The sequence below is a fragment of the Triturus cristatus genome, chromosome 2_1 (assembly GCF_964204655.1).
Source record: "Triturus cristatus chromosome 2_1, aTriCri1.1, whole genome shotgun sequence".
Classification (NCBI taxonomy): Eukaryota; Metazoa; Chordata; class Amphibia; order Caudata; family Salamandridae; genus Triturus; species Triturus cristatus.
Window position 1 is genome coordinate 477,548,923 of NC_140581.1, and position 24,492 is coordinate 477,573,414.

Genomic DNA, 24,492 nt, shown 5'->3' on the forward strand with positions numbered 1-24,492 from the left:
CCCCGCCGTTCTCGACTTTGTCACACTCAATAAGTTTCAGTTAGTCCCTAAAAAACTCACTTCCAATGAGTTTGGTACAGCAACTCTTAGAGTCCCTCTCAGTGAGTCTGATTAAGTCCCAACGAGTGAGACTCACTTGCAATGAGTTTGGTACATTAACACTTCCGATTCACAAAGGTAAACTTAGACCTGAAGTTTAACTTGAGACCTGAAGTTAGACATGGCTATGTTTACCATTAAGAATCAGCCCTTAGAGTCACACTCATTAAGGTTGAGTCTGTACCAGTGAGGTAGACTTACTTCTAACGAGTTCGATACAGTAACACTCAGAGTCACTATCAATAAGTCTGCGCCAGTCCCAAGGGGTGGCACTCTCTTCCCATGAGTTTGGTTCAGTGATACTCGCACTTGGAATGTGAGTGAAACTCGATTCTTGCAACTTTGATACAGTAACCGTCTGAGTCAAAGTCAATAGGTTTCCGTTAGTATGAGTGTGTAATACTCACCCCGCTTCCAACGACCACTGACGGACTGCGGTGAGGATGTGGCTTTCAATGGTCGTAGCTCAAATGTGCCTTGTCCAGGGGTGACCGTCTGTTAAGGTTTGATGTACAGCAACCCTACAGAGGTCACCGTTTGCAAATGTATGTCTGTATACCAGCAGTGCAGAGGTGACCGTTTGTAAATGTTTGAATGTATACCAGCCCTGCAGGGGCGACCGTCTGTCACTGTGTGAATACATAGCAGCCCTGCAGAGATGACAATGTCTTAGAATTTGAATGCATAGCATCCCTGCAGAGGGGTTTGAATGTATATCTGGAGTGCAAGGGAGTGTTAGTGTGTGGTGTATACCAGCTCTGCAGAGGTGACCGTTTGCTACTGGTTGAATGTGTAGCAGCCCTGCTGAGAGGCGGCAGGGACGGGTCTCATCAGGGTGCGCTCTGATGCCCGTTGGAGTGCAGGACACATCGCCACCGGACACCGCACCACGCTGAGGGCCGCCGCAGCTCACACCCTGGGTCCCATAAGAGAGCCACACACCGCCGCCCCTCCGGCCCCCGTGCATCCGGGAGTGTATTGGTGTCTGGGAGCAGCGTCTGGCAGCCGGCCCGCCCTCCCCCACCTCAAGGAGTGTGTCACTCTCCTGGGCCGCCTTGCATCGCCTCCTCCCCCTCCTACATGATAAAAGCGCTGCTTGCGGCGGGCCGGCAGCCTCAGTACAAGAGGAAGAGGCAGCGGCAGCAGGACTAGACCGCAGCCGGCTGGAGGAGGCTCCTGCGCCCGCACCCAGCGCCGCCAGCCTCCGGGAGAAGGACGCGCCCGCCGGAGCAGAGGCAGTGCAACTTGTGCCGCTGAGGCGGGAGGCTGCAGGCCGGGACCCAGTGCGACTCTTCCGGGCAGCTGGCTGCTCCCATGAGCCGGTGCCCAGCCACGCTCCCCGGGCACTATGAGCCCCCGCACACCGCGCTGAGAGCCCGGCAGCCCGCAGCCGCAAGGTAGGTGCCCGAGCCCGGTGGAGGGCCTGTGTGTGGTGGTCGGCAGCAGTCCTGCGGTGTAGATAGTGTCTTGCGGTGGAGCCAGGGGTGCTAAGTGCGCTGGAGTAGTGTGGTCGCAGGTGGTGTTTGCGGTTGGGGCAGTGTTGTTTGTTGTATGTGACTGTCGGCGGTGCTCTGCACTGGGAGCAGCGTTTGCCCCGTGAACTGCTCCGGGACACTTGTTGTACCCGTGCACCCCCGTCCTCGCGCACCCGGAGGCGGCGGCTGCTGCCCCCGCGCGCTCCGTGGACCCTGCTTGTCATTGGTCCCCGTTGTGCAGGTTTTTGTTTTGAAGAGCCACGCTTCGCACTCGCTCTTCCAGGGATGTCCTCGCTTTACCCAGCAGGGGAAGGAGTCGGCCCCTCGCGCCCCTAAAGAGCAGAATGCAAGGGTTGGCGGCGCGCGAGACACTGCCTCCCTCATTGGTATTCACTGCCACGGTACAATGCACAACCTTACTACTGCTGTGTTTCGGACGCTGCAGAAAAAGTACCACCCGCCAATATTTTTTTTACTTTACAAAGAATGTTCTTTCTAAAGGTCCGAATTCGTTTAAACAAGTCTGAAATCCTTGCCTTCCTCATCCGAAGCCTGTATCTTTTTTGCAGATTTCTGTGAGGAGATGGATTTTCTGATATATCTCCGCGGGTCGGCATAATCGGCCCGGGTGCCTGCCATGGGCGTCCGCAGAAATTTTTCCAGGGGGGGGCGAACCTGGCAAATGAAGGGGCGTGGCTAATGTTAATGGGGGCGGGGCTAAAATGGCAGACAATCCGGATCGGGTAATGTTCAGGCCAACCTGAGAAAAACAAGCATTGGCATAGCCAATAGGTGTCGCCTTTGGGACCTTATGACTGACTCACTGACTGAAGAACTTATATAGCGCACTTCTGCCAAGGCGTCTTGGCGCTGGGTAAGTATGATGCCGGCAGTATAAGTATTTAGTTCTGCAGCAGGTCCCAAAGGCGAGACCAATTGGCTATGCCAATGCTTGTTGTTATATCTGGGCATGTTGAGAGGCTAGGGGACTGGGTCTCGATGTCAGGTTGGGAGCACAGCAATGAACTACTCAATTTGAATGCGGAGATAATACAACCGGAGGGGTGAAATGAAAGGTTCACTACCAGGAATAACAGGAAAGTAGAAAGTTAGGCTGGTTAGAAAGGTAAGGAGGGGTAGATAGAGGCAGGCATGGTTGTGAGGGGAAAAACAGATGCATGCTAGGAGAGCGCTGTGAGGGAGTGAGGCGAAATGGGAAGAGGCACTGAAGGTGGGTCGGGTAAAGACCGTAGTGAGGCAAACAGAAGGGTAGCGAGGGGTGACGGGTAAACAAAGAAGTGAGGTGTAGAAGTAAAAGATTCAGGAGCAGAGACAGGTAAATCAAAGCTGGAGAGGGGAGAATAACGTAGTCGTAGAACCAGAGAGGGCCAGGTAGAGAGAGGGAGAGGTGTGTCAGAGACAGGTAGAGACAGCTGAGGAAGAGGGAATAATAACGACTGAAGTAGACAGGCGAGGTAGAGGGGTGCGTTGATATAAAGGAAGTGCAGAGATGTGTCACAGATGTTACTGAAGAGGAAAAGAAGTAGAGATATTGAGAAAGAAGTAAGGCACAAAAAGAAGTAAGGGGTGAACAGAGGTAGAACGAGTGGAAGGGGAGAGAACACGTAGAAGATGAATGGCAGGGTAAAATGAGCGATCAGGCAGTGAGTGTGAGGAGTGGGATACAGAGGCATATGTGGCAGTGAGCGCGAAGTGCGGGGTACAGAGGGATATGTTGTGGCAGTTAGCGCAAGGTGTGGGGTACAGAGGGATATGTTGTGGCAGTTAGCGCGAGGTGTGGGGTACAGAGGGATATAAGGCAGTGAGCGTGGGCAGGACCGACTTTAGCGCTCGTGGGGCCCAGTGCGATAATGCTTTTTGGCACCCCCAATGACCACCTCCACTACAGGTTCTTCATAACCATCCTTTCACAGCGCCCCTCAAGTCTCCGTAACCATTCAGTCTCAGGTGCATTTAATTCATTTTATAGCGCCGCTCCTATCAGTGTAAGGTGTCACAACACTTTACATCACACAGATTACATAGAGACAATCAATCATAGGTGTGTAAATCAGTGCATAGGAAATGTTACATAAGAGAGAGGACAAGAAGGTGTAGGAGTCACATGTCATCCATACAGGTAGGCAGGATAGTTTAAGAGTGCTTGGTCAGGAGAATCAGAAACCTAGAATTTAAAACCTAGCACCATGGATGGGGGGGTTCTCTTTATTAATAAGAATTGATTTCTACCCAAATTAACCCATTTTGCCACATTAGGATAATGAAAAACTGGGGGGAAATCATAACGCTCTAGCCCAGTTGGCATGCATCTTTGCTAACAGTTACTTGCTCACTGTTCCACATTAGGATTTTAACTCATAAAGAGTTATCAACAATATGGTCTCTCTGACAAAAGTGTGACCCACTGATCTATTTACATTACATTATACGCACTTTGTGAGCTGCACGTTCTTTGCAGCAAGCATAGTAACCCTCTGCGCTACCTTAGGATGAGTAGAAACTTCCATTACACAAAACTTTGATCTCTCCCTCCCTCTCTCTCTCTAAAGAAGTGCATTAATCACTGCAGTCATTTAGACATTTTTATAGGTGGCTGAAAGTTTCTAGGAGTCCAGGAAAGAAGCAGGTGCTTTTAAAATCATCATATTAGGGCCCCCTACACGAAGTCAGCAGCCGGTGCGGTGGCACCGGTCGCACCGCCCTAGAGCCGGCCCTGAGCACGGGGAGTGGGATACAGGGGGATATGAGGCAGTGAGCGTGGGGAGTGGGGTGCAGGAGGATATGAGGTAGTGAAACACAGGGTCGGGACGTCCTGCCAGACATGATAGGGTGCATACTGGCAGATAGATATGTTATTGACACAAGTCTGTGTATGTTTTAGTGGGATCTGAAATCCGGGCTATGCTGCCACCTCAGTTTTTGACTTGGGAGAATAATGCATCGACCCATCCCCCTCCCCCCCATCCCCCCCCCCCGAACTTCATTCAGAAGACCCCTTGCTCTCAGGCTACAGAGTGTTCAGGGCCGGCTTTAGCGCTGGTGGCGCCCTGTGCGACAAAGTTTGTTGGCGCCCCCCACGGGCGCTCCCCACGGACTCCCACACTACTACCCTTTAACAGTACAGTACCCCCTCAAGTCTCCATAACCACTCTCTCTCAGATGTATTTAATAGTGCCACCTGTACCAGTTTAGGGTGTCAGAGCACTTTACATCGCAAACACTACTCAGATGCAATCAATCATAGGTGTGTAAATCAGTGTATAGGATATGTTACATAATACAGAGGACTACAAGGTGTAGGAGTTGCATGTCATCCATACTGGTAGGCAGTATAGTTTAAGAGTGCTTGGTCTGGAGAAGCACAGACTCAGAAAGTAAATCAGAACCCGATGGTTGGAGGTTACATTTCATAATGATGATTTTTTTTTTACCGAAAGGATCTCTCTGACAAAAGCACTGACCTATTTAAACTATATGCATTTTGTGATCTGCATGGTACACATTCTTTGCAGCACACACATTAACCCTCTGTGATATATAAAATGAGTTAAAACTTCCACTTGACAAAACTCCTTTTCTCTCCAGGAAGAACATTAATCACCAAGTTATCTTGACATTTTTATTTTTGTATGACAATTTCGGAGGCCGGCAATGCAGCAGGTGCTTTTAAAACCATAAAATACTTCCAAATAGGCGCCCCCTCCAAGAGTCAGCACCCAGTGCGGTGGCACCAGTTGCACCGCCCTAAAGCCGGCCCTGAGAGTGTTAAAAGGAGGTCTTTGTGTCCAGACCTAACCACTCGTGCTTGTGGCGCGCAGCTCAAACCGGCCATTGTCATTCTGTTTGTGGCAATCAGCCGCAGACAGAATGACAATGGGCGGGAGGGGCAGCAAGGAGGAGTGCAAGGAGCCCCATCAGGGAGTTGAGGCCTCTGGCAGGGAACACCTCTGCTCCCTGCAGGGCCCGTAATCCGGACAAAATGCGTCCGTAAAAGCATAAGTGGCCACAGGGGGGGCAAGGAGGAGCAGTCCAGGGGGGGGCAAGCGCCCCTCCTTGCCCCCCCCTGCGGACGCCCATGGTGCCTGCGGATAGCTCCAGCAGCAGCACCACCCTCTGCCGGCTCCTGCGCACGGGGACGCGTTCACTCCTCTCTGGGGAGCAGGAGCGGCTTTTGTGCAGTTACTCAATGTTAAAATTAAGATTGCATGATTAATGATAGGATGCCGGTCGCCAGCCCTGCTCTGCCACCCTTGATGCATACCAAGAATGGTTAACAGCGGTAGGGAGGACCGTGGCTTGACCTGGCCCCAGCGGCACGCATCAGGTCAGTGTCTCCAGGCGGGTGGTGTTTGGGGTGCACGCGCTGGGATCATGTTCTGCACTGCAGACACCAGAGCTCCAGGTGCATCCTTGGCGCTGTCCCGCCTTCTGTCTCCAGCCTGGACCTGACTTCAGGTTTTATAGGCTCTGTTTATTGTTTTTTATTTGCTATAGCGGGGCCATGGAAGAGGTCTCAACAAACTTACTCTACAACAGACGCAGTGCGTGTTTCACAGGTGCCACCATCGTAGTAGCCACTTAGTCCTGCCCCAGAGGAGGTGCGTACTGTGTCCCCTCTACTTAGGCTGGAGGTGTGTACGGTGTCCCCATTACTTACGCTGGAGGTGTGTACTCACTACTTACGCTGGAGGTGTGTACTCTGTCCCCTCTGCCTAGACTCTGTCCCCTCTACTTAGGCTGGAGGTGTGTTCTGTGTCCCCTCTGCCTAGGCTGGAGGTGTGTACTGTGTCCCCTCTACTTACGCTGGAGGTGTGTACTCTGTCCCCTCTGCCTAGGCTGGAGGTGTGTACTCTGTCCCCTCTACTTAGGCTGGAGGTGTGTTCTGTGTCCCCTCTGCCTAGGCTGGAGGTGTGTACTGTGTCCCCTCTACTTACGCTGGAGGTGTGTACTGTGTCCCCTCTGCTTAGGCTGGAGTTGCGTACTGTGTCCCCTCTACCTAGGCTGGAGGTGTGTACTGTGCCCCCTCTGCCTAGGCTGGAGGTGTGTACTGTGTCCCTTCTGCTTAGGCTGGTTATAGAACTGGCCACAGCTGTAGTTGTGTACTTTTGTTGTCATTGTAGGCAGGGTATAGAACAGGTCTTTGCTGAAGAAGTGTTCTTGGGTTTTTGCACGCTGCTTGTGTCTCCAAATTGGGTGTGCTGTTAGTTTCTCCATGTTTGGTCTGTTTATGCATGATTGTAGTGTATCGAATTTGGGTATGCTTTGCATGCTCTTAGTGCTTCAGGTTGGGTATGTTTTGCCTGCATTTGGTCTCTCCAAGTTGGGTATGTTTTGCATACTGTTGGTGTCTCCGAGTTGGTTTGTTTTTCCTGCATTTGGTCTCTCCAAGTTAGGTATGTTTTGCATGCTGTGGGTGTCTCCAAGTCTGGTATGTTTTGCCTGCATTTGGTCTCTCCAAGTTGGTATGTTTTGCATGCTGTTAGGCCCCTACATTGGGTATGTTTGTATGCTGTTGGTGTCTCCAATTTGGGTACGTTTTGCATGCTGTTGGTGTCTCCAAGTTGATATGTTTTGCATACTGTTAGCATCTCCAAGTTGGGTATGTTTTGCATGGTGTTGGTGTCTCCAAGTCTGGTATGTTTTGCATGGTGTTGGTGTCTCCAAGTCTGGTATGTTTTGCATGCTGTTGGTGTCTCCAAGTCTGGCATGTTTGGCATGCTGTTACTGCCCACACGTTGGGTATGTTTTGCATGCAGTTGGTGTCTCCAATTTGGGTACGTTTTGCATTCTGTTGGTGTCTCCAAATTGATATGTTTCATGCTGATGATGTGTTCATGTAGGGTATGTTTTGCATTCTGTTGGTGTCTCCAAGTCTGGTATGTTTTGTACGCTGTTATCGTCTCCACTGTGGGCATGTCTTGTTTGCATGACATGCCAGGGATGTGCCAGGACAGGTGCTGCCCGTATTCTCTGTTATTGAACTCAAGTTAATGACGAGTTCCCAGCACTGTACCTGCAGTGTTCCAATGGCAGCTTTTTTTAGGTGTTCCCGTGGTGTTACCTTTACAGGTTGCCTATCTAGGTCTGCTAGGCGTTGTCTACATAACCCTGATTGCACACCAGAGCTGTCTGCCTTGCGTTAAGTGTGTGGATTGCAGGTCGTCCGTTCAGCTCAGTGAATCCTCTAGTGGCGACTCTGACGTCACTCGCTGTGGTACCACTTGCTCAGGGATGCCCTCTTCTCAAATATAGAATGTATCGAAGAGCTATGGAACACGGTATACTTGACGTCACGCACTTAACAGTGGTCTTGGTATCTTTGATTGAACCAACCATGGCTTGCATGCCGAGGGGACACACTGCATATGTGTGTGAAGTCACAGAGACTCCATTGTCAGGATAATGTCTGCTGTAGAAGTCATTGTGACTTGAAACGCGTGCCAATCAAGGACTACTCTCGAGGAACGGATACTTCCTAGAATGCGACCCCTGATGAGTTCATTGGCAGGCACGGACGGAGACGATGCTGCCGTACATGACTTAGACATTGCACGCCCGAGTCGGTACCCCAGCTTCAGCCCTGGGCAGGAATCGAGTTCCACTGACCAATGCCGTCGCCTGAAATGTGTGCAATGTAAATAGAGGGGATGCGTGTCCCAATTACTCCCCCCCACCCTTCCTACCACACGTCCTGTTCTGTGTGCGCTGTCTGCGCCGGCCCCGCGCCCCATTGTTCTATGTACAACGCCTCGTGCCAGGGGCGCTTCTGCTACAGTAAAATGTTGCCAGTCTGGAGGGGCACTTCTAGGGCGCGACCGAAGGTGCGAGTGGCGCGTGTGGGGAGGGGTCGAGGGTTAGCAATGAGACGGAGAGATGCACAGATATATGGGGTGCACATATAGGGCGCACAAGGGTAGAGTGGATTTGTAGGTCAGGGCCTCATCAGAGGTACATGGGGTGGAGGGAGGTACACGGTACTCAGTGTTGCTTTTATAGGTTGGCCTCCAGAACACTCCGGGGTGGGATGTAGCCTGTGAAGCTCCCGGCTGCTCCTGGGACTCTTCCCCGCTCTACCCAATGCCCTCAATGGATGAAACTTGCAGTCTTTTGTCTGTTGGGGGCGAGAGGGTTACCGGTGTCACAGTAATAACCAGCCCTACGCGTGAAAGCTGCAGCGTTGGTCTGCTCTGTCGCGGGGGTTGTTGTGAGAAACGGAGCTGAAATGTCGCCACGGGAGTCTTTTCAGATGGAAACCTCCCAAGGAAGGGAAGCGTGGACGCTCCCGCGGTAACCATGGAGACGCGCGTTGGGGAGCAGCGGAGGGCAGCAGGCGGGTCTCTGCACAGTCTGCGACGCTGGCGGGCGGGGAGCACCGGGGACTGATGTGGGGCCCCGGGGTGCTGCATGAGTGCAAAGACAAAACATCTGGGAACGGGCCTGCCCGTTACATGGAGCTTCGGTTCCCACACTCCAGATGTTTCCGCGCTCGTCTCGGTGTGCAGGAAGTGTATACACAACCTCTGGACTGGACTGTGCAGTGATGCGGCTGTGAATATGCAGCTCTGACCACTGGTGCCTGACCAGTCTTGTCTGCAGTGGTGACCTCTGTCCCGGCGTGTCACACTACTGCCTTCTCGCCTTACTATTTCTGCCTATCAACAATATATCTCGCAACACTAACATTCTAATACATAAATGAGTCTGTAACTTCATGTAAATTCGACCTTTTACTCTTAATTTAAATTGCAAGTCATTTCTGGCTTCTAGTGAGTCTTTTGGGTGTTTTCTAGCTTCTTGTCTGTCTAGTGTTTTAGAGCTTCTTGTGTGTGCAGTGATTTTTAGTTTCTTGTGTCTTTCTAGTGTTTTCTAGGTTCTTGAGTGTTTAGCAAGTGCTTCCTAGATTCGTGTGCCTCTTACCAGTTTGTTCTAGCTTTTCTAGTGTTTATAACGTATTGTGTCTGTCCAGTCCTGTGTGGATCGATTTGGGAAAAAAGGGGGGTGGTGATGGACAGAGTTTCTGAATGATGCAGAATACTCTTACCAAGTCAAGAGATCATGGTTTTAATCCATCACCGTTTTTTAGCTCACTGCACCATCCCAGCTCAGAACCTGGCTACATGCAAATTAGTCTGTACCTGTCCCAGTGCATGATGGGAACAGGACAAACCAAACTACCAAGCCAATTCTTATACTGGGAAGGAAACTGGGAAGGTGTGGATGCCTCGTTCTTGTGTGGCTGTCTAGCGTTTTCTAGTTTCTTGTGTGTCTTATGTGTCTATCCAGTTGTTTCATTTGTGGGGTCCATCCACACAACTATGCGCCTTTCCATTCAGTAGTCTGGGGTGCGGGGTTGCACGTGTGTGGCTGCTCGTGCGCATTCCTAACATACAGCGGTTTTACACAAGGACTGGTGTGTCTCTGACGGCCTCCAAGCCGACTTGTGTTCTGCGCCTCTTTCCCACCAGAGCAGTGCCCAGTCCCCGTGGCCCCCCTGAGGACTCGTCGTGTGACTGGTTCTAGGAGCGACTATTGTGAGCCCCTGTGTTGGTTATAGGCGCTTCTTTGCTTCTTGGTGCTACACGGACACATGGAAGAAAGACACGGGGTGTCCCATATGTAACACAGACAGAGGATAAACCATGTTCTCATCGCCAGCTATTCAGCGTGAAGACCCCATGCCTAAATGCAAAATTCTCTTTGTGCGGGGAAGGACGCTCCTTCGGCAGCATCGTTTCCGTTAATGTTTGTATCTCTTTCCATCTCTGTTTTTTTTTGTATTCCTGGATCTCGATCTAGGACGCTTACTGTGTAGGTCTGTCACACACCTTCTCTCATTCTTTCATTTTTTTCTCTCCCCTCGTCCTTAACACTCCCCCCCTGTATATTGATCCACCAGCTCGCAATAACCCACCTATCTATAACTCTCTGCTGCACTGCCTCACTTCACCGCTGTCTCCCACCTTTTCCTCTCTACCCCCGTTGCTGCTCATTGGCTGCGCATGAATTTTGCTTTTGTAGAGCGGAGATGGAAACTGCAGCAAACATATCTCAGAGTTCTCACACTGCACATCTCTGGACCTCTCACACTGCACCTATCGGAACTATCACACTCCACATCTCAGAACTAACTGCACATCTTAAAAGCTCTCACACTCTGAATATCTCAAAAGCTCTCACACTGAATATCTCAAAAGCTCTCACACTCTGCACATCTCAAAAGCTCTCACACTCTGCACATCTCAAAAGCTCTCACACTCTGCACATCTCAAAAGCTCGCACACTCTGAATATCTCAAAAGCTCTCACACTCTGAATATCTCAAAAGCTCTCACATTCTGAATATCTCAAAAGCTCTCACACTCTGCACATCTCAAAAGCTCTCACATTCTGAATATCTCAAAAGCTCGCACACTCTGAATATCTCAAAAGCTCGCACACTCTGAATATCTCAAAAGCTCTCACACTCTGAATATCTCAAAAGCTCTCACATTCTGAATATCTCAAAAGCTCTCACTCTCTGCACATCTCAAAAGCTCTCACTCTCTGCACATCTCAAAAGCTCGCACACTCTGAATATCTCAAAAGCTCTCACACTCTGAATATCTCAAAAGCTCGCACACTCTGAATATCTCAAAAGCTCTCACACTCTGAATATCTCCAAAGCTCTCACATTCTGAATATCTCAAAAGCTCTCACACTCTGCACATCTCAAAAGCTCTCACACTCTGAATATCTCAAAAGTTCTCGCACTGCACAGCTTATACTCTGCACTTCTCAAGAGCTGTCACACTGCACATCTCAAGAGTTCGCACACTGTACATCTCAAGAGTTCTTGCACTGCACATCTCAGAGGCCTCACACTTTGCACAGCTCAACTTCCTCTCACTCTGCACATCGTTAGACCTATTCCACTCTTAACATCTCAGAACCCTCACACTGCACATTGTAGAGACCCAACGATCTACACATCTAACAGGCGCCACGCTCTCACATCCCAAAGTCCTCACACTGCACATCTCAGAGCTATCACAAACTGCACATCTCAGAGTCCTCAGCCTCTGCACATTTAAGAATACTCACACTTTGCACATCTGAGTCCTCACGCTACACATCTCAGAGCTCTCATCCTCTGCACATCTTAAGAGTTCTCACACTCTACATCTCAAAACTATCACTCAGTGCACATCTCAGAGCCCTCACACTGCACATCTCAGATTCCCCTCACTCTGCCTATCTTAGACATATTCCCCATTGCACATCTCAGAACCCGCACACTGCACATTTCAGAGGCCTTACGATCTATCTACACATTTAACAACCCTCACGCACTGCACATCTCAAAGTCCTCACAGTACACATCTCTGACCTATCACACTGCACATCCCAGTACCCTCACCCTCTGCATATTTAAGAGCCCTCAAACACTACACAGTTGAGAATCCTCACACTACATATCTCAGAACCATCATATACTGCACATTTCGGAACCTCACACTGCACATCTGAAATCCCTCATACTCTCACTGCACATCAGAACACTCACACTGAACACCACAAGAGTCCTCACACTGCACATCGGGAAGTTCTCACACTGTATAACCACACAATGCAAATCTCAGAATCTCACATTTTGCACATCTCAGAGCTCTCTCACTCTGCATAACTAAGGACCTCACAGCATCTGCATGTCTCAAAACCTTCACACTTTGCATATAAGCGTACACTGCACAGCTCACATTGTTCATTTCAGGAACCTCTCATCTTGCACAGTTGCTTACACTTTGCGTAGCTCATACTCTGCTTCCCAGAACTCTCACACTCTCCACTCCTCAGAACCCGAATACAGCACATCTGAGAACCCTCATTCTGTCTAGAACTCTCAGTGCCCTCACACTGCACATCTTGGAGCCCTCACAATGCCTCTAACTCTTCGATTGCCTTTACATCTTGAAACTCCAATTCTGTAGCTAACCCAAAACTATTTCTTTCTCTGCCATCACCCCCTGTCTTTGATTCTCTGCACTGCCCCCACACTGCACACCCGAGCCCTTACAGTCTGCACATCTCAGAACCCTCGCACTGCACATCTGAGTCCCCACACTGCACGTCTCAGAACCATCACACTCTGCATATCTCAGAATGTTCACACTGGACAACTCAACCCTCATACTATCTGTACATCACAGAACCCTCACACCGCGCATATTGTTACAGTTTGCACAACTCACACTATCTACATCTCAGAACCGTTACTTTATCCACATCTCAGACCTCTCACACTGCACATTTGAAAATCTGTGCTCCACACCATAGAACCCTTACAACTCCTTTACCTCTTTCATTGTCTGTACTTCTTGAAACTCCCATTCTCTACCCAACAACAACCTCTTCTGTTCTTTGACCATCAGCCCCGCTTCTCATTCCCTGCATGTGTCAGAGCCATCGCACTCTGAACATTTCTGACCCCTCACACACTGCATCCAGACGCTTCCCACACTGCACATCTCAGACCCCTTACACACTGCACATCTCAGAACCCTCACACACTGAGCATCTCAGACCCCTCACACACTGCACTCAGATCCATGCACATCTCAGACCCCTCACACACTCAGCACCTCAGACCCCTCACACACTCAGCATCTCAGTATTATACTTTCCACAGCTCACTCTCTACATCTTAGAGCCCTCAAGCTCTCCACATTTCAGAAAACTCACACTGCACATCAGAAACGTCATAGTCTTCTCATCTCACTATACATGTTGCACACACCAAACTTCTCCATTGTATGTCCATCACCCCTGCTTCTTATTCTTTGCACACCAGCACCCCCCTCCCCCCGCACCCCCGAATGCGTCTCCGTAGCCTTCTTTTCGCGGACATCTCTCCCCTCCCCCAGTGACTACACATTCACCGCCCTCCCAGTCGTCATCGCAGGCAGGCTTGATTCCAGTTCCCACAGAGTCGCTCTGAGGGACTCTTTGAACACTTGCAGCACAAGTACAGTGGACGGCACACAAGTGCCAGTGGTGTATGATTATGCTGTACGAGTCACCATTCCTGTGAACATTGCACCACTACACGCCCTGTGAGGTGAACCGGTTCCCGCATAGTCATTTGGGTTAGTTCCACCGGTGTAGCTGGCTGTGCTCACACTGAAAAAAGTTAACTTTTAAAGTGTAAAATAGTCAATTTAATTTGCGGCCAAATATGTTTTCCCATTTCCTAAGCAGCAAACACAGGGGAAAAACCATGGTTCCCCATTCCTGCCTTAGTGTGAAATCTTTCTGCAGTGCCGGCCATCGGGATTGGTTCCAGTCCCAACATAAAATCACAAAACATGATTACAAGGGAGAATGCCCTCTGCCTGCCATTGTGCAAATCTAACACAGGCGGCCGAAACGTCGTCATCGCCCTGATCGTTTTGTAGAAAAGGTGCGGACTCCCCCAGAGCAGGAGTCGGAGTGCCAGATAAAGGGGAGTGAGCGTGAGTGGGTGGGGGAAGGGCGTGCATAGTTTGATATCTGTGCACTGTGCAGGCCTGGAGGCTTGCAGGGGAGGGCTCGCCTAGAACAAATGTAGGCCACGCACAGCGCTTCTCCTCGCCTCGCGCTGCTTGCTCCCTTTGGCGTTGCCATCTAATTGTTCATCAGGGCGCAGTTAATTGGTAGGTGCTGCTGAGCACGCGCACCTCACCGCATCCAGGGAGCTACAGTTGCGACATGTGCTTTAGTGCTTTAGTGTATCGAGTCGATCAGCTGGCCGGGTGCGGGGAGGGGTGAGAAAATCTGCCTCTTCTGCTGACTTAAGTTTACAAGTACTTGAAGGCTAATGCAGGCGAACTGGTTTTTCAACATAAACTCGTTTTCAGACACCCGGCGGGACTTTCTGTACAGAGCTGAACACAGGCCTGCAAGTGGCGTGAAAGCCACTCGGATACTTTCCCATCCCTGAGAACATGAAGTCACCCATTGTGGTTCTGCAATAAAATGTCGCTTGTTTATTTTGGTCTTGTCAGTGGAAAAGTCCTAATTCTTCTTCTCTGTTTCTCTATTTACAGGGGCGAAAGAAAATGTCTGTCAACATGCACGAGAACCGCAAATCCAGGGCCAGCACTGGCTCCATGAACATCTACCTGTTCCACAAATCGTCGTACGCGGACAGCGTCCTGACCCACCTGAACCTCTTGCGGCAGCAGTGCCTGTTCACAGATGTGCTCCTCCACGCTGGAAGCAGGGCCTTCCCATGCCACCGCGCGGTGCTGGCCGCCTGCAGCCGCTACTTCGAGGCCATGTTCAGCGGTGGCCTGAAAGAGAGCCAGGCGAGTGAGGTCAACTTCCACAACTCCATCCACCCAGAGGTTCTTGAGCTTCTCCTCGACTACGCCTACTCGTCCAGGGTGATCATCAACGAGGAGAACGCGGAGTCCCTCCTGGAGGCCGGCGACATGTTGGAGTTCCAGGACATCCGCGACGCATGCGCGGAGTTTCTAGAGAAGAACCTTCACCCCACCAACTGTCTGGGGATGCTCCTGCTGTCTGACGCCCACCAGTGCACCAAGCTCTACGAGCTCTCCTGGGCCATGTGCCTTAGCAACTTCCAGAGCATCTGTAAGACTGAGGACTTTCTCCACTTGCCAAAAGACCTTGTGGTGCAGCTTCTGTCCAACGAGGAGCTGGAAACAGAAGATGAGCGCATGGTGTATGAGTCGGCCCTCAACTGGATTAACTATGACCTGAACAAACGACATTGCTACCTGTCTGATCTGCTGCAGACTGTGAGACTCGCCCTCTTGCCTGCTATTTATCTCATGGAGAACGTTGCCATGGACGAACTCATCATCAAGCAGAAGAAAAGTAAGGAGCTGGTGGAAGAAGCGATTCGGTGCAAACTGAAAATCCTGCAAAACGACGGCGTGGTTACAAGCCTGTGTGCAAGGCCTCGGAAGACTGGACATGCCCTGTTCCTCCTTGGGGGTCAGACATTTATGTGTGATAAACTCTATCTGGTTGATCAGAAGGCAAAAGAGATCATTCCAAAGGCCGACATTCCGAGTCCACGTAAAGAGTTCAGTGCTTGTGCCGTGGGCTGCAAAGTCTATATCACTGGTGGTCGGGGTTCCGAAAATGGTGTCTCCAAAGATGTGTGGGTGTATGACACTCTTCACGAGGAGTGGTCCAAAGCGGCCCCCATGCTTGTCGCAAGGTTTGGCCACGGTTCTGCAGAACTAAAACACTGCTTGTATGTCGTGGGGGGACACACCGCAGCAACAGGGTGTCTTCCGGCTTCTCCATCAGTTTCCCTGAAACAAGTCGAACAATATGACCCTGCGACCAACAAATGGACAATGGTGGCCCCACTGCGAGAAGGGGTGAGCAATGCTGCAGTGGTTAGCGCAAAGCTGAAGTTGTTTGCATTTGGAGGCACCAGTGTGAGCCATGACAAGTTGCCAAAGGTTCAGTGTTATGACCCATGTGAAAACAGATGGACGGTACCAGCCACGTGCCCACAACCTTGGCGCTACACAGCTGCAGCCGTGCTTGGCAATCAAATTTTCATCATGGGTGGGGACACTGAATTCTCTGCATGCTCAGCCTACAAATTCAACAGCGAAACATACCAGTGGACAAAGGTGGGAGATGTGACAGCTAAGCGAATGAGCTGCCACGCCGTGGCGTCAGGAAACAAACTCTATGTTGTTGGTGGCTATTTTGGAATTCAAAGGTGCAAAACTCTGGACTGCTACGATCCGACACTAGATGTGTGGAATAGCATTACCACCGTGCCATATTCTCTGATTCCCACGGCGTTCGTCAGCACTTGGAAGCATCTTCCTGCCTAAATATTGAAAGATTACTAGGTAAGAAAAATCAAACACATTTCCTGTAACATGAGTGATATAAGTGTAATGCAGTTTGACTAAATATGACAACTTTTGATTCAACTTTTTCTAACCATTGATCCTACACCATCCCTTAGCGATGTTAGCAACATCATGGCATATTTATCAAGGTTTTGCGTCGGCCTTTTGCCACGCAAGGGGGCGCAAGGGGGATGCAAAACCTAAGTGAGAGTTATCAAGCCACGCAAGGCCACCTTGCGTGGCCATGCATGGCATGATAAATCTAGAATAACGCGAGGCAGCGCATATTGCTACCGTGTGTTACTCTGGGTGTTTCCACGCATCCACCGATGGATTATGGCGCATTCCCAGATTTATCATTAGTGGTAGACCTTGGAATGCGTCAAAATGCTACGCCTCCCCTGGTTTGGCATAACAAGGAGAAATATCTTTATTTCTCCCCTTTTTTTCCCCTCTTTCTAGGCGTACTGCACACCTAGAAAGAGGAAAGTGCCTCTCAGGGTTGTCTTCGTGCATGAAGGTGTGCCTTCCTGCACCAAAACAATCCTGCCTACTACGCAGGCAACATGATGCAAGGGTGACTGTGTTGGAGCTGGTCAGCCAAAAATGCACCTGCACTAGGAAAGGACAGAAATGCGCCATATAATGTTAAATTCAGCGCACTCCTGCCCTTGCACGCAGTGTAGCAAGGTGGCTTGATGCTTTGCGTTGCGTGAAAGATTGACAAATCTGACTCAACATTTTTTGGGGTACGCGCTCAATTTATTCTTCAATGATTCTTCATAGTTGTTCAAAAGTTCCTTTTTAATTATCTTTTTTTTTAAATTACTTTTCCATCTTTAATCTTCAGATTGAAAAGATGTTAAGTCTAAAGAGGATAATGTAAAGATAGGTTACATTGAAACAGATACAGATAATTAAGAAGGAACTGCAAACAATTGTGCAGAGACGCTCATATTGATATTTGTATGCCGTCCACAAGCAAGTTAAAGAAATTAAAAGAAACACAAGGTTAATAGTGTGAGGTGACAAACCTAAAAGCACTGGGCACTCCACCCAACAATACTCCGAAGAACTATAGCTGTTCTGTAGTACAGGATGACCACTGCTGCTGGATTAAGAGAAAGATCCTTGCACATGTGTCACAGGCTGCTGAGCAGAGAAGCTTGTGCCTCAAAAACAATACACAGCTTTTTAATCCACGCCAACATTCTGGAAAAGGGCACATACTAAGGCAAAGAGTCAAGCTGACCTGATCGTAATTTCTTACAAAGTGGGCATCGATCACTCCACTATGACCATTGTTGCTTGTGGAGCGCGAAGTACTTCATGCCCACAACAAATGAACGCGCGACTGCCAGACCAAGGAACGGAGAGACATTCACTTCCTACAATTATGTGAAAAACGATCTCGGTTTCAGTGGCGGCATCACTGGTTTATTTTGGGAGTTTACTTGCTATTATTACTTCTATCATAAACTATGTCTCTAGTCAGCTTTTTTTTGCTCAGTGCTTCTTATATAATGGACACAGAGTCGGTGCCTGTTAGCAATGGTTTTAACTTTCAACATGATGCGGCTCCGGCAGGTTTTGTGAAGGCAGTGTCATCTTTCGGGAAGGAGCAAGCCTGGCACACTCAGGTATTTTCTATCTTGTAAAATTGTCCCCTCCTGGCAGGCTCAATGATGCTTGTCCTACAAGGTGGTATATACCTCTGGCCCACATGGGGATTCGTAACAAACAAACAAGTGAAGCCTGCATGACTCCCATCTCATAACATGGCTCAGACTTAGCACCCTTGGTGATGCTTAACCCAAAATTGTGCAGCTCTGCCACACTCGGCGATGCTTAGCCCACATCATGGCGGTACCCTAGTGCGCTTCATGGTGATCCTTATCCCACAATGTCAGGGAGTCCTGGCCTATTCGCCGATGCTTAAACCACTACATGATGGGTCTTGGCGCATTTGACAAACCTTTTCTCTCAAAATGGTGGTGATACTCATCTAACAACATGGCCGAGCAATGGTATATATTGTGATTCCAATCTGATGAAATGCCTGGGTGCATTTGATGCTTCTTGTCACTTAACATGCTGAGGTGACTGGGTGACTCTTATGTCACTACATGGTTAGGTCCTTGCACACCTGAGGATTTGTTTTCACGTTATGTTGGATACTTAGAACATTTCCCAATATGTATATTACAACATGGTAGAGCCAGTCCAGTCTTGGTAGTGCTTATCGCCAAAAGTGGTTGACACATGGCATACTTGGTGATTGTCTTTCAAGGGCATGTTGTGTCCTTGTGTACTTGATGATTCTCAATTCACAACATGATTTAACAGTTAAAGGCTTGATGGTGCTAACTTATCACCATGATTGAGCTGAGGCACACTCAGTGGGTCTACAACATGATGACGGGATGGGACACTCAGCAATGGTGGAATGCCGGCATACTTTACAATGGTGACACGGTTTAGATCAAACCGACCTAAAGATCCGTTTTATGTGAATAACTGCTCCACTCCCATCTGTGCTGCTGCCAAAGCAATGCATCATAAATGATCTAGTTATCTAATACACTTTAATAGCATTCCAATATCAAGTGTGTGCCCCTGAATGTTCAAGTTTAGCTGGATAAATAACAAAATGAACACAGCTGCTAGAGGGCAAGCACTTTTTTGTGTGGAAGCACACAACGTCTGCCCAATCAAAACATGTTCTCCTGGCTCCAAACATGTGGGTGGAGCCAAAGCCCCTCTCTAGTGATGATCGCGTAATTGTCTGGTGACAGCTGCGCAGTGTAGCAAACTATAATAAAAATGGAGGAGCACCTGATAGATGGGATGATTGTGTTGCTGGCCCCTGCTCTATTCCTAGCCTGCTGAAGAGAAGTCCTGCTCTAGGTGGGCCAGTGGGCGAGGGGCGAGAGCCGAGAGGAGGCCCATACAGACAATGCCATTAATGATGGCCATAGCCATCATTTAAGAATCTCGCTGCATTTGAGGGTTCTTTAACCATAGTCTGATCATTTCCCTATGATGTTTCTAGGTTCCCTCCGTTCTGGTGAGATGGCCAACAAGAATTCTGTGCTCCACTTTTGTGGTATTGATTCCAGGCACATCTCAGAACCTACTCAGTAGGCAACAGGATACATTTGTTGGACAGAAAACAAGAGATTTACTGCTCCACCTCGTCCCGTTGAGATGCCAGTGCTATCAAAAATGAGATGCCATAGAAACCAGAAAACATCGTTTACATCGCATGCGATACATTGCATGCCATTACAACGTGGTCGTTACAACGACCGCGTTGTTATATCGTAAACCATTACAATGCAAGTCATTACAAAGACTTGCTGTAGGGGGCAGAAGGTGTTGGATTTAAAATCCAACACCTTCCCTACTGTTGCACAGACTGGGGTTGGAATAGTAAATTATACTATTCCAACATCCATCGCCCCCTACAGCAAGTCGTTGTAACGACTTGCGTTGTAATAGTATGCGATGTAACAACGCCGTCGTTGTAACGACTGCATTGTAAAGGCATGCGATGTATTGCATGCGTTGTAACATGTCATATTCCTAGAACCATGAATGGGGGAGGTTCTGGATAGACCAGAGCCTGCGTGAATCACAGCTAGGACCCTGAGGTCTCAACAGAAGTAAACAAAAACATATATAAACTGTGCAATGAATTTACAGTGAAGCAAGATACTAATAATATAAAGGACAATAAGCAAGTACTGTTTTGCCACTGTTTGTTTGTATTTCAAAAAACAGGTTCAATGAGTATTGTTGTCATCGCAATACATCCATTAAAGAATAAGTGTTCCAATTCACAATAGATAACTTTGTTCAACAATCACAAAGATGAGGTCCCAATGCATTTCGGGTTAGTCTCTAACCCTTCGTCAGGGGATATATACATTCACAAAACCATCACAGTAAATGTAGTAGTTCCTTTTTAACTTCTTTTCAGCCTCCAACCGGAGCTGCAACAAAAGCCACATAAATCCAATTAAGGAAATCACATGTACATTGAGTCAATAGGATTTGCACTCGTAGAAAGATCATAGGGTGTCAGACCGTAACAGAAAGTTAGAAAGTGACTGAGTTAAAGGAAAAGAAAAAAGCAAATAAAGTGAAGTCTCATTGAGGTGTTTATTAAAGAAGATGTGCTCAAAGAAGCGGAATTTGTGAACACCAAAGTAAAAACGTGCGTTAAAAAACGTCAAGGACGCGCGTGTTTAGACTAAACCGCCACCGGCATTCAAACGAAACTCTGTCAAACCTCGACTCACCCTACTGAAACGCCTGCAGTGTTTGGAACGAAGTCAGAGTGTCTGCCGGTCGATAAATGTCTGTAATGAACGAAGCCTGGGGTTAACAAACAACCGAGTGGTTGTAATACCGTCTCTCAGCCCAATGGCCGTGTCCGCAGCTTACCGTGCTAGTAAAGTATTCCTGTCTCTCCGCGAAACTTCCTGGAACAGCAAGCCTTCTGCTAGCGCATGCGTATGTGTGTGAAACTGTGTCAGTTATAACGGGAACGGAGGTGAGTAAAAGACATGAACGAAGGACAAACGTCCAGTGCATGTAATAGTAATGGAAAGAGGACTCTATGTTCGTCAGTAAACTGGTGTGAGCCATAATACTATGGATTGTACCAAACAAAATAAAAACAAAAACAAAAAGTCTATATACCGGAAGGATGAAACGAAAAGTGTGTGAAATAAATAAATATGAAGTCGAAATGCGAGTGCAAAATCCTTTACAATAAAATACATAATCTGGCACTTTCAGATGAAACATAACATTTCGTAGTGGTCATTAAGACCACCTGGGGTCACCGTTCCTAAGAATTTTGTCCAGTGTGTTTCTCTGCATGATAAAACTGTATTCATGTCTCTGTCTAATAATGTGGGGAGGCGTTCCAGGATAGTGAACCGTAGTTGAGGAATGGTGTGTGGTGTATTATCCAGTGTGTGACAAGGGAGGAGGTCATGTTCTTATTGCGAATTCTACTTTTGTTTACTTCTGTTGAGACCTCAGGGTCCTAGCTGTGATTCACGCAGGCTCTGGTCTATCCAGAACCTCCCCCATTCATTGTTACTGATAGGGACGTTGACTCACATCCCTTTACGTGAAAGCACGCTTAAAACAAACGAAAGATTTTTTTCAAACCTAGTTACAATACATCAGTACACATAACAGGTGTGCAGGCCCACTCAACCATACATTAACTTGATATTCCTAGAACCCACATAAAATCAATTGAACCAGTCCAATGTAGTAAGCAGCAATTTCCTTCGGGTGACACCTTCCGCTTGATTGTACAAAAAAAAACTCTTGCTATTCCATTTCCAAGGTCCTCTGTGCTCAGTAATGCTGTAGGTGGGCAGTCCTTGGCTAGGTGGGCATTTTTCTTTAGGTCTGGATTTTGACAGTGCGGCTGTCAACCACACCTATTGCCAACTATACACAAAGAGTGGGCTTTGAGCCCACCCCTTTCAACCATTGGCTTTCTTTGATCAGCCTCTTCGAACAACCATTGGCTTGAAACTTTGACAATGACATCTTTGCTCAGGCCAGTGGAGTATTCATCTCTCACCTATTGCTGTAGGCTGAATGAAGTATTTAACAGAGTGCTTGCACGGGACCTCACGAGGGACTACTTTACAAATACAACCCTGTCTGTTCACTCTTTCCGGCTCACTCTCATATCTTTCACTCTAATGTGCTATGGCTACATGCGCTAGCACATTAAACCCAGTCCTATTTGGCTTTATCAGGGCTTGGGTTTTTTTGCAGCCAAGATGTTGCCTGCATGGGAATGGCCGTCAAACAATGATTTATAAACTGCCATCTCTATTTTCGTCATTATTAGCACTTGAACTTTGATTCAACAACTTCCATGACAATAGTTCAGTCTGCCCGATAAAGTAAACTCCATGGTTGTCTGGACTTACTCTTGCAGGTGAGCAGGAACTCTAATTTTTAAGTCCTTTTTAAAGATGGTCCATGAACTTGGGTACTATTAAAAAGTAAACATATGTTTTTCACACTCATTAATAAGGGTTGATTTAGAGTTTGGTGGAAGGTCTCCTTCACAACCGTGACAGATATCCCTTCTGCCTTAATACAAGGGCCCTTGCATTAAGGCAGACTGGATATCTGTCATGCTTGTGGCAGAGCACTCACTCATCCGCTAAATTCTAAATCAGGTCCTAGGTGAGCTGCATGAGGATGTTTCTCTCACAACACAGAGAAGCGCCTCGCTCACTGGGTTATTATATTTCTGGCCATCAAGGAGTAGAAATGCCCCTGAGCGTCTGGTCCTGCCCTGGCCAGGGATTAGGAGAGCTGTCAGGAACTTCATAACTGCCCCACCCGGATAAGAGCCGGTGCAGTGGCAATGACTGCCCAAGACTGCCCTTTGCAAACTCTTTCTGCTGATGCATTACTAATGACCTGGTTAGACTTCAGCAGTGTGTGCATTGACTACACAAACAAGGAGGTTGGCGCAAACGTAGAAGACTTCAAATATTAACAAGTCAAACACTGGCCGGTACACATGGCGAAAGGCCTCTCCCCGGCCAGGGTCTATGCGTGCAGGTAACCTTGCAACTGTTTCTGTTTTCTGTGACTGGCACACCTCTGAGGTTGGGCTCGTGTTGTCAGCGACCGAGAGATCTGCAGTAAAGTTCGTCTTGGACCATTATTTTTTTGATGCTGAAGCGCTCTGCGCTGTAATGGCATCCAGAGATGAAGGCAAAGGGAAGAGCCACGGTTCATGTGTGCTCTCTTGGTGCAGCACTGTGCAAATGAATGGGAGGTTGATTTCTATGCTGATATTGTAATGCGAAAGCAGCACAAGTAGATGAAATGTACAGGAAATGAACACGTCAATCCCCTCTGCGCTGCTCCTGCATTTGAATTCACCTTTGCAGATGTGAGTAGTCTGTGCCTTGGATTAAATAGTTACATCTCTACTTTAATGCACATGTTATACCATACGTGCTCCCAGGTGAGGTTTCAGCATAGTGTGTCAACTGGTCATGGCCTGGGAGCGTTAGTGGTTCCGCATGCATCCTTGGCAGTAGTGAAACACCAGACCAGGGTCTGATGTCATTCTTTGATGGGATGGTCACACAACAGTGGAAACAAATTCATCCCACTAGTGGCCTGTACGTAAGTGCTCCCGAATGAAGTTTCTGAAGTGGGTGTTGCTTTTGATCTGGGCCAAAAGTGTTGCTCTCTCCCAGCCTGCAGTTCCCTCTGAGGGCACTAGGGGCAGCGTGGCTTTGTTCCATGCACACGGCTGTGGTAGGCGAAAGATGCTGGCGTTGCACAGCCCTTTCTGTAGTACAGATCCTGCCAGCGCTAAGTGTGCACTGGTGCCACCATCTTAATGGGGCGTACCTTATTTACATGGGGCCATTTGGAAAGGAGCCTGTGACCTCCTTTGCAATATTCTTCAATTCGTAGATTAGCAAGAGGGGCGAGTGGCCACTGGTTTCACGAAGGAATCACAAACACATTCTCAAAGGGGAATCTTTTTAAGAATATGTGTGGCGCAGCAGCGAGGGTGCAAGGCCGGAATGCAATCAAGAATATTGGACCCCAGTCCCCTGGTTTGGTAGTTAAAAAAACAGCCATTATTTGGGTGCGTTGGGCACCTCGAGCCCTGAGCCATACATACCTTTGCCCCTGGTGTGGCTGTAAGATTAGACTGTAAGGCACAGCAATTTGACGCTTGCTAAATACAAGGAAAATGCAGTATTTTATAAGAAATCCCAACGTACGCGTCCTCGTCTGTAAAGATGAGATACACCACGCCCGAGGCCCTATCCACCTAGCTGCCGATACTAGAAATGTCCAGCGTGTTTATAAGAAGGGCTTACATTTTACCAGAACTCTTTGGATGTTTAATGGGCGCGAGGATCACTTCCGCATTCCTCAAGAGTGGCGAACAGCTGCTGGGAAGGCTGGGCCTGCTCCACGCACTCGGCATTACAGGTTTCAGTTGCT

At 48.5% G+C, this 24,492-nt stretch overlaps 1 protein-coding gene and 1 long non-coding RNA gene across 2 annotated transcripts in view; one reads left to right on the plus strand and one right to left on the minus strand.

Moving 5' to 3' along the window:
* Nucleotides 1–1,198: 1,198 nt before the first annotated feature.
* The window catches only part of ENC1 (ectodermal-neural cortex 1), a 29,497-nt gene continuing 6,203 nt past the window's right edge, over nt 1,199–24,492 (plus strand). Inside the window, exons 1-2 of the mRNA XM_085632323.1 lie at nt 1,199–1,496; nt 14,656–16,455. Of these exons, the coding sequence (XP_085488449.1) occupies nt 14,668–16,437 (1,770 nt within the window). The 5' untranslated portion in view covers nt 1,199–1,496; nt 14,656–14,667 and the 3' untranslated portion in view covers nt 16,438–16,455. The remainder of the gene's footprint in view (nt 1,497–14,655; nt 16,456–24,492) is intronic.
* Nucleotides 20,417–20,963, minus strand: LOC146865511 (uncharacterized). The gene is made up of 3 exons (XR_014970321.1): nt 20,908–20,963; nt 20,763–20,822; nt 20,417–20,453 (listed from the first exon to the last, which is right to left on the minus strand). It is a non-coding gene; the product is annotated as an uncharacterized LOC146865511 (long non-coding RNA).